Raw genomic sequence first — 10,572 nt, forward strand, 5'->3', positions numbered from 1 at the left:
TTGATTTCCTAGAGTTCTTCCATCAGATGTGTAAGGGGTTCCTGCCAGAGGTGCCCCCTACAGGGCACCCAGCAGCTCCCTTCCCATTTCAGATGTGCCCTTCAGGCACATAGTTGCACTCATCGAAATCTAGAATCCAAACGGGATAAACTTGCCTTCTCCACAGTGCTCTCTCTAAGTTGTTTCTTTCTTTATAGCACATAACAGTTGATATTTGCTTATGGGAAGCTATAAAATTTTCTCCTAAAATGATTTTGACCTAAAGAGCTCCCATGAATATCAGGAAAGAAAAGTATATGAAATCTGCTCTTGTTATTTATTTCACAATGCTAGGGCTCAAACCCTGTGCTTTTATTCAATAACCCAGTGCATTACCACTTCACTACAACCCGTCTTGCTCTTCTGAACATATTCTAAGAAGTTTACAGTATTAAAAAAACTATAGTATTAAGATTTTTTTAATGAAAAAAAAAGCCAAGGAGATAGCTCAGTAGTGTAAGCACCTGCCTGGCAAGTGTAAGTATTCGGGTTCAATCCCTGGTACTGCCACCAAAACCAGGAGTGGTGGCATATACCAGTGATCCCAGTTCTGGGGAGGCTGAGACAGTAGGATCACTACGAGTCTGACCTGCGTAGTGAGACCCTATATCAAATCAATAAATGAAAGATGAAAAAAAATTAATTTAAAATGAAAAAAAATCAGATTCTTCTTAAAGCACCTGAAGTTCAACACCCCTTTTTCAAATATCTACCTATATCTACATGACACGTAAACTATAAAGCTACAATTTTAAAATGATGGTCCTTCTGCTTATTTTTAAGTATGTTGCTGATCTTTCAGATTACTCTGATTAATACATATTATTATGTCATTTATTTAGTAATTTATCATTGTCAAATACCTAAGCTCCTTCCAATTTGTGAATTAATGTAGGTATCCTGCATTCAACCTCTTCACGTCTATAAACACTCATATGTATTCCTGCCCTCTTAGGACAAAGTGCTAGGAATGAAATGACTCTGTGCTGCCCTGGGATTACTTCTCTTTGCTTCCCCCTCCCTTTTCTTTCCCCGTAGGGACAAGCCAGGGCCAAGGTAATTGGGCTGGACTGTTGGGCTCAAAGGTAGACCCTCAGTGGGGGCAGGAGTGGTGTTAAAGCCTAAGAAAACCTCACCCTGATGGCTGGGATTTCCCCTGCTCTCCCATTTGGCTTCACTGGGGCAAGCAGGTGAATCAAAAATGCAAAGGCTATCGGAAACTACCTTCAACTTTTTCGTTATTTGCTTCCAGAGTGCTGGGTTGTGAGGGGCGGGCTGTGTAAAAGGGCACAGAAAGGCAACTTGAGAACACACTGGGTATTGATGGAAATCAGGGCTCCCCCAACCTGCGTGTGATGGGCCATTTTAGGGATCAACATGACTGGATGAAGAAATACCTAGGAGCGTGGCAAAGCATGACTGTGTCTGTGTCTGTCAAAGTGTTCCCAAAGCTTACCATGAAACTCTGAGCGCACTAGGAGGGGAGGACCTGCCCTTCATAAGCTCAGGCACCACCCAGTCAGCCAAGGGCATGGGGAGAATAAGTAGACCAAGAGCTTGTCTGTCTCTTGGAAGGATGGTGCAGAAATGGTCTCCTGCCTTGGACATCCCAAATCCAGGTTTGCTGCCCTTGAACTCAAGAGTTTCCCCTCCCTGAACTCTCAGCCTTTGGCCTTGAACCAAGAGTCGCAACCATCAGTTTTCTCATTTTGAGCCCTTCTGCCTTGGCCTGAGCTACGCTACTGGTGTCCATGTGTGTCCAGCTGGCTGAGGGCTCCTCTGGCATCCTGACCATACGAGCCAGTTCCCTAGAAAATGCCTCTCCTCTATGTCCACACATGAACCCTTGGTTGTTCCAGAGAACCCTGAATAACACAGAGGGTAAGATCAGCCTTCTTCTGGGCTCACCTGCTCACCAAGTCTGCCATGGAGCATGGGACAAAAGCTTAAGAAGGACAGGTCTTCAGTGCACCAAGTGAGGCCACACCATGGGCACATGTGAAAGAAGACATCAGGGTGATTCCTCCTTCCTCATTCTCTGACTATGTCTACTAAAAACTCAGAATCACATTGACCCTGTGAGGACACAGGCTATTGGCACTTTCTTGCCAACTGGTAGAGGAGCAGTGACATGACATTCATGTTCCGGACTCAGACAGCAACTGACTCCAGAGTTAGCAACACAAACCTGAGCTCACAGCTCGGGAAGCCCTCGTCCTCTGAGACTTGCAAATATTTGCCTTCAAGACGTGGGCACTGCCTGCTTATATAAGTGCTACTTGTCACTCATCCTCTTGGGGCCACCCAGCTCCACATCCCTGCTGTCAGCATCTATGAGCAGGTAGGGAAGGAGGCGATCTAACAATCCCTGACGCACAGAGCAGGCAAGGTACAGCACTGATGCTGCTCCCCTACTCTGCGACAGGAGGCATGAAACCTGTGGTTCTTTATTCGGAGACAGTGTCTTGCTGTGCTGCCTAAATGCCTCCCAAACTCCAGGACTCAAGTGATCCTCCTGCTTCGCCTCCCACCTAGGTGTGACTGCAGCTGGCTGTGTGTTTCTATTATATGTTGGATATCCACAAAAGACTTGGCCTAAAAAAATGTTACTGTTGATTTTGACATCGTTTGAAAACTGCTTATGAAATGGAAGGAAACGTGGGTTTGGGAGTAAGTGGCTCTGGGGCTTTCTGTCTAATTCTGGACTTACATGTGTCTGGCTGACACGTGATGATGCTCATGAGGTACAGAATAGAGTGCCTGGCACGTGCCCAAGACAGTCCTTCCCGTGCCTTTCCTGAGCTCTGCTGGGGAGGAGCCACATAGCTTGGGGCCTGAAGAAGAGCAGCCCACGGGAATGCTATACAGTTGCTTGTCCTGCATCCTTGGGAAAGTTCCATATCTTCCCTGAGCCTCAGTTTCCTATGTGACACTAACAGCAACTTCAGAGTGTTGGTATAACTATCAAAAGAGAAAGCCTTTATAAAAGGGCCAAGCATGCCTGGAACTCAGTAGTAACAATACCGTCTATAAAACGAATTCACAAAAAAATAAAATAAGACTAAATTAAAAATAAATAAATAAATAAATAAAAATGGATTCATGTGATGACCCCTGCCTGGATAGCCCTTTCCTTGGTCATCCATTGTCTCCTCCACCCTATTACCTAAGTTCTGGTCATGTGTACTATGTTGTCTGGAGGTAACTTGAGTTCTTTCCTGAGACAATGGGAGTAGCCTCTAATGTATGGTGACATGTCTTTGAAAAATGTCTACTTCTGACTGAAAAAGAATCCAGCCTGTCAACTGGGAGATGCTGTGGGAGGAAGAAAATGGGCCTGCTTTTGAAGATTCTTTTGGGCACAGTCCCAAGCCAGGGCTACTGTTTACACGGTAAGGAGGCATTTGCCCCATCACATACAGTGCACTTTAGCATTGGGCTCATACATCCCACAGGGACCCACGGGCCTTGAAGAACAAGTCTGAGCCAAGTTCTCCATGCTGAAAGTGATCATAAAGATTCACGGGTGCTCAAAGCTCACCCACAGGCCAAAACATCCTGTTCAGGTCATGCACGGAATCCAGGAAGCTGTAACTACATTGATAAGGCAGATAAAATCAATATTAGTTTTTCTTATTTTACTCACCTTAGTGACAACGCCATTGACTAATTTTTTTTATTCTGACTCAAATTTTAAAAATTATTAATGCAAAGTATCAAAAAGTTGGCTTAAAGTCACCTAACAAATGAATTCCCATGAATAGTTTTAAAAGGTCACAGTACAGCCTTGTAAATGACAAAGAATTTGGGGTTGGTTAGCTGGTTGGTTTTAAAACATGGTCTTGCCTTATAGCTTGGACTCACTTCAAGCTCATTCTATAGCCCAGGCTGGTTTCTAATTCCTGATCCTCTCAGACTCCTAAGTGCTAGGATTACAGATGCGTCCACCACTCTCAGCCTAAGATTAATTTCAATGCAACTTATTCACTGCTTTATTTTTATGCTGGATAAAAATAAATTTGTGATACTCCAAATACTGTGATGCACCCAAGAAATTTTTTCATGTAACACAGAGTTTTGCAAGTAACACAGAATCTTGAGGTTTGAGGCAGTGCTGAATGTCATAATGTTTCCTGCCTGTCTACTTCCTTATCATCAAAAATAAATAATGACAGCTAGGCACGGTGGCGCACAACTGCAATGCCAGCTACTTAAAAAGAATGAGGTAAGAGGACTGTTTGAGCCTGAGCAGGAGCCTGCCCAGGCAGCACAGGGAGAATCTGTGTCCAAAATAAATAAACCAGTTCATGTTGTTAAGTGACACAGCTGAATTGTGTCGCCTGAGTTGTGGAAGCCACATTCACCAATGACAAATGGCATATGTGGGTCTCCTTTACCTCGCAGCATGTTTGGACCAAGGAATCAAGCAATATTAGGGACATCTCAGAGCAGGCAGCTCTTGTTGTGGGGAAGGCAGGCTGTTGCCCCGCAGGGACATTCTAGATTCAGTCCCAGGGACCCTGATGAATCCAGGGTCTTTCATGACTTACCATTTGTTCTTGGTCTGCAGGGACACAGTCATTTTCATATACTGCTCTTCCTTCCGCTCTTCCAGGTTGGCAGACACAAGAGAAAGCTCCCCAAAGAGAGAGACCAGCCAGGTCAGGCGAGAGATGCCGCTGAAGGCAGGGAAGCCAAACCGCTGTTCTTCCAGGGGAGTAGCTGTAGGGAACCACAGTGGGCATGAGCTCAGGAAGCAAGGGGTGGCCCAGGACGAGCAGCCCCAGTGCCGTGAGGAGACAGGGTCAGGAGACACTCCCTGGCAGGGTGTGCACGATGATTGCTAGTACTGAGGACGCTGCAGATGGCTAAATGGAAACTCTCACAGAGGTATCTCTCCCTCTTGCCTGTTTTACTCAGTTCAGTTTTGTTTAAAAAAAAAAAAAGTAATTTTTCAGTCAAGTGTAGTCAATCCCAGCAAAAAATAATAAAGAGTCCCAGGATTCTAATATATTTAGATTCATGTACGCAGAGGAGGGGTGATTGAAAAATGTCGTGTGTGTTTAAATGAAAAATAATTAATTCTAGTAAAAGACACACTGCCATTAATCATGCTCTGTTAGGACACACTTATCCCAGCATCCTTAGTGTTTCTGAAGCAGCTCTGGAGTTCTTTTGGTAAATGTGCATCACTGTACTGCTCTGGCTGCCTCAGGGTCTTGAATCAAGCCAAAACATTCCCCCTGCATGGTCACCTCTATTTTGGGGAAGAGCTAGTTCAGTGTCAGAAAACCAAGCCAATGTGTTTTCTCTTCCTTCATAATCTTGTGTACAAATGAGTGTCCCCATGAGAAATCTGATCACATATAACTCTCCTCTGCATCCAGCCCAAGTTACAAGCAAAATTTAAACAAATTCACATTTGCTTCGGTGCCTTATACACCAAACGTATCTTAGGACTATGGAATTCACTTCAGACAACGACCATGTTCCATAAAAAAAGTTATGCATAAAATGAGTGAAATTACTAGGACCCAGATGTCAAGCTTAGTCAACAACTCTTTCTGGGTTGGCTAGGACCTGCTCTAGAGCTCTGAACAGAGAACTCATCGGCCATCAAAAACCCAGGTCACACCTCAGGCAGGCTGTCACCTGAGTGCTGTGTGACTTAATGTGGCCACTCCCTTCCGTGAGCCTCAGTTTTGTTGCCTGTAGCCTGAGGGTGGCAAACACCCACATTACAGGGCTGTCTGTCCTAGGAATCCTCATTGATCACGTACATCACATTCATAGCACAGCTCCACATACAAATCCAACATGACTGCTCATAGCCACAAAACTTACATACTTTTCATAGATAGCAACCTCTTGAAGTGAGGTTCTGCTGTACTGCCTACAGTAGAGATAAAGTGTTCTCACCACCTGAGAAAGCCAAGCCACATACAGGTCACCTTTCTGTAATACAAGCCCTCAGCAAAGGGGGCCTGACACCAAAGATATCATCTACAGTGACCACAAGAACAGAGGACTCCAGAGCGCTTAGGAATGACCACCATGAAGCAAACGGCCAATTACACATTGCTTTTGATACCACGCAGAAGCTTCTGTCCTTGTAGCTTGCTTGAGGAGGAAAGGCACTATGTATGTTCCATTTGTTCTCAAGGAGATGTATAGAAGAATATCCTCTTCTCTCAGCACCCACCTCCCAGGCTTTTGTAAAGAGTTTTCATGCAGCATCTGCTATATAAGAATAACCTCCAACTGTTAAGATTTTATGAGGGAAAGTTCTGCCTAATAGATTGGTGCACAAGGAAAAGATGCTTGAGATCTCAATCGCACTTCACCTAAGATCCCAGCAATTCAATCTCACTTAAGGAAAGACTAAAACACATATTTTCATTGTCTATAGAAGCATGAAAACAACAACACTGGTCCCAAGTCAGAAGGTCTCCAGAGGAAGGGGATCCAAGCTGAGCAAGAGGCTGGCTGGTCTCCGACCTCACCTGTGACCTGTGACCCTGGACACAACTCACCTGTGAAGAGAAGGGACCCTTTCAGCAGCTCCTTCCCCACCACTTCTTTTTTCAGAAATGCAAATTCCTCCATCAAGAGTTCCACATGCTCTTCATGTAAGACTTTTCCTGGCATGACAAAAAATAAGAACCAGTCACCACCCGGTGTTCAGCTGTGCACCCTAAAGGCTACACCTGTCTTTCTTCAGCATGAGACACACAGCAATTACAATGTCACGGGTAGGTGCCAGAACAACACACACACTGGTGAAGGGGACCCTAGGTCTCTGCTTCTAAGAGAAATGAAAATCTCTGATGGCTTGCACCTGTCCCCAAAGGCAACTTGAAACCAGGGAGGTGCCTGAGGTTGCAAGGTGTTGAGCTGTATTCTGAACAGCAGAGGGCAGTGCAAGACAAAAATAATCTAAGATGCAGAGGGAAAAAAAAAAAAAAAATGACCTCTACAGACGAAGGATAGGACCTAATAGGATTCTTCATTCAAGAGATTGGCACAACCAGATGATTATAAAATGCACCTCCCTTCAGAGAGGAGAATGCCTTAACATTAGTAGTTATAATCTTCGATTCTTTAAAGAAGCTTTAAAAACTGTTAGGTCCGGGAAGCTTTTTCCTGTGCAGGCTGCAAGAATCATAAAAATACCACAAATACATTGTGATTAAGTGTGAAGTCTAAGGGCCGGCCAAATAGTTCAGCAGATTAAAGCTCCTGCAAGCAGGCACAGGGACCAGGGTTTGATCCCCAAGCCTGCCGTGCCAGCCCCGTCCCCAGGGTGCGCTGAGATGGCAACTGAGACTGGGTGTGGTGATGCACGCCTGTAAATCTCAGCTCTTGGAAGGCTGTAAACAGGCGGATCACTATGAGTCTGATCTAGTAGTGAGACCCTGAACACCCTCTAGATCCTTCCCTAAAATAAAAAAAATAAAAAAATAAAGAAAGTGTTAAGTATAAGTGATGACATGTTTCACTGAAAACAGAATCTTGACTTCTTGGGAAATGTTCCTAGGATGGGCACACACTCACACACACACACACACACACACCAAAGAGAGTTCTTTGGACTAAACAGAAGCTTTCTGGTACAAAATGACTTTGTAAAAACTAAATGGCACAACATGATTTGCAATAATAGGATAAGAGCAGAAGTTTCTCTTCCTAAAGTTAGTTCTTCCCACGCATCTGAGGGCCTCCTCGGCATCTAGAAACCTAGACTGCATTTGGGAAGCCAGTGTTCTCTCCGGGAGCCTTACTGTATTAGTGATTAGAGAAACTGTGTTTCAACTGCTTCTATGCTTTTCTGTCACCCAGACTTATATTTTGATAAACAAACATGGTGTCCATAGTATATGTGTAGATTAACATAGATATACAGACAGACAGATAGATATTGATATGCAGTATTCCACGATTTGTTCCTTTCAGAGGCCTAAAAACACAGAGATCCAGGGAAAATAAGCACATCTAGCATCCAAGTCATAGCATCAAAACAGCAGTACTGAGCTGGGGAGATAGCTTGGCAGTCTAAGTGCCTGCCTGGCAAGTGCAAGGACTTGAGTTGCTCCCCAGCACCACATGCTATGCTGGCCCTGCTCCAAGCAGGCCTCCAAAACCGGGTGGTGGTACATTCCTGTAATCCCAGCACTGGGGAGGCTGAGACAGGAAGATCACTGTGAGTCTGAACTGCAGAGCGAGACCCTGTACCAAATAAATAAATAAAAAAATTTTTAAGTTTAAAAAAATAAAAAATAAAAAACACCAGTACCTACGTGGGAAATTGCTAACCCAGGGCTGAGGCTGAGAGTGCACAGGAGTAGCCTACTTTTGTGCCAAACCACTTTGTGCCAGAAAATAAACACTCAAAGAATAACAGAAGCTGCAAAGTGAATCTGAATTGCATGCCAAAGGACATATTAAAATTAAGTCACAGCTTTTAGCCCACTAAAGAAAAACGGGAAGCCATGAGTTTGCAAACTGTGACTCATCAGAAAAGGGCTAAGAATGCACATTCACTTAGCTTCAATCCATCTCCTCCTCGCAAAGTAATCATTCAGTTATGAAAAGGGAAAAAAGCAATCTTCAGTGGAACAGCTTTGCAGAGATCACCTTACGAAGCAGTGGCACTGGCAATGGTGAAAACATAAGTTGGGTGCCACCTGGTAGAACGGAATGTGAGAAACACACGGTATTGCTTCTCTGGTTCTCCCTGGAAGAAATGCCAGGTCTGTCTGCAGATTCTCAGGTAGGATCTAAGACCAGTAGGCTGCTCCAGCATCAGCGTGTCAACCTTGCAAAATGTACCCTTTATTTGTTGATAAACATCTTTACAACTTCTAGAGTCCACATAAGCTACCCATAAAATGCTTCATCGTCTACATTAACCGCTCTTTTACTACTGGACTCCAAATTTACTATATTTTGCTCTCATAAATAATAGTGTGAATATGACCATACAAAAAGATTTCTATGTATTTCAATACAATGAGGTTTACAAAAGACCTAAATTTTTAAAGATTCTCTAATATATATTTTGATTTTGGCGGAACTGGGGATTGAACTCAGGCCCTTGCACTTGCCAGGGAAGCACTTATTCTACTGAGCCATCTCCCCGGCAAATATATATTTTGACTTCACAGACTGTTTATCCAATGGAGTTGCATTTACCCCCTTCAAATTACTCTGCTTCAGTAATTGTGTCAAATTCTATCAGTTCCACTGCGACTGCCCTCACCCTTCTAAAAAAATCACGCAGGGTGGGCTATGTAGTAGTAAGAGTGGTAAGAAAAAGAGACCCCAAATTTGTCACATTGACCATTTTAAAGTTCATAATTATATTTACATTGCTGTACAACAAATTTCAACAACCTTTCTACCTTGAGAAACTGAAACTCTACGTGTCCACTTAGCAATGCCGTGACCCCTGTGCTCACCACGCCCCACTCCCCATTCTAATTTCCATTTCTGTGAGTCTGGCGACTTTACACGCTGCGTACAAGTAAAATCATACAGCGTTTGTCTTACCTGTAAATGTTTTGGTTCACTTAGAATAACGGCCTCAAGATTCACCCATGTGATTGAATTTCCTTCTTTTTAAGACTGCCTAACATTTTGGTAATTATTTTGCTAATTTTCTCCGTCCCTTCACTTTCATCCATCAATGGACATTTTTTGTTTGATATATATATATATATATATATATATATATATATATATATATATATATATATATGCTTTTAATGCTTTACAGTTTTTAAAGTTTCTTTAAAGAATATATATATATGTATATATTTAAATGCAAATACCTCTTGAAAATACTTTTAGTACTTTTTGCCATATACCCAAAATAATTAAAATTATTTTTAATTTGTTGAAGAACCTCCATGTTTTCCACAGTGACTATACCATTTCCATCAATTTTTCCAAATCCTCACTGATACTGGTTTTCTGAGGATTTTTGTTTTACTTTGTCTTCTTGAGACAGGCTCTTGCTCTGCAGTTCAGGCTGGGATTGAGCTCACTTTGTAGCCCAGGCTGGTCTCAAGCTCGCCATCCTCCTGCCTCAGCCTCCCAAGTGCTGGGATTACAGGCGTGCACCAGCACCCCTGGCTCTCAGCTTTGTGGTTATTGACAGTGGCTATCCTAACACATAGGAATGGCATCTCCTTGTGCTTTGGGCTTGCATTTCTTGAATGATTAGTGATGTTGAGCATCCTTTCCTATGCATGTTTGCCATTAATATAACTTTTTTGGGAAAGAAAGTTGAGTCAGGGAATCACTGCAAGTCAAGGCCAGCCTGTACATTTTACACGACAGTGATGAGAGGTGTAATGGCACTTGCCTGCAATCCTAGAGCTCAGGAGGGGTGGGGCAGGAGGATCAGTGTAAGCTTGAAGTGAACGTGGGATACATAGTAAGACCTTGTCTCAAAAAGTGGAAAAAAGAAAAAGAAGTTGAGTCAGGGAATCACTGCAAGTCAAGGCCAGCCTGTATATATGGAGCCCTATT

General features: G+C 43.4%; 1 protein-coding gene across 1 annotated transcript in view; it reads right to left on the minus strand.

Annotated features, from left to right (window-relative positions):
* Window positions 1–10,572, minus strand: part of Blvra (biliverdin reductase A) — a 16,480-nt gene that overhangs the window by 737 nt on the left and 5,171 nt on the right. The window contains exons 3-4 of the mRNA XM_023713365.1: window positions 6,573–6,680; window positions 4,590–4,761 (exon numbers count right to left, since the gene is read on the minus strand). Of these exons, the coding sequence (XP_023569133.1) occupies window positions 4,590–4,761; window positions 6,573–6,680 (280 nt within the window). The remainder of the gene's footprint in view (window positions 1–4,589; window positions 4,762–6,572; window positions 6,681–10,572) is intronic.

This window comes from Octodon degus, unplaced genomic scaffold (genome assembly GCF_000260255.1).
Source record: "Octodon degus isolate 3935 unplaced genomic scaffold, OctDeg1.0 scaffold00031, whole genome shotgun sequence".
NCBI classification, from domain to species: Eukaryota; Metazoa; Chordata; class Mammalia; order Rodentia; family Octodontidae; genus Octodon; species Octodon degus.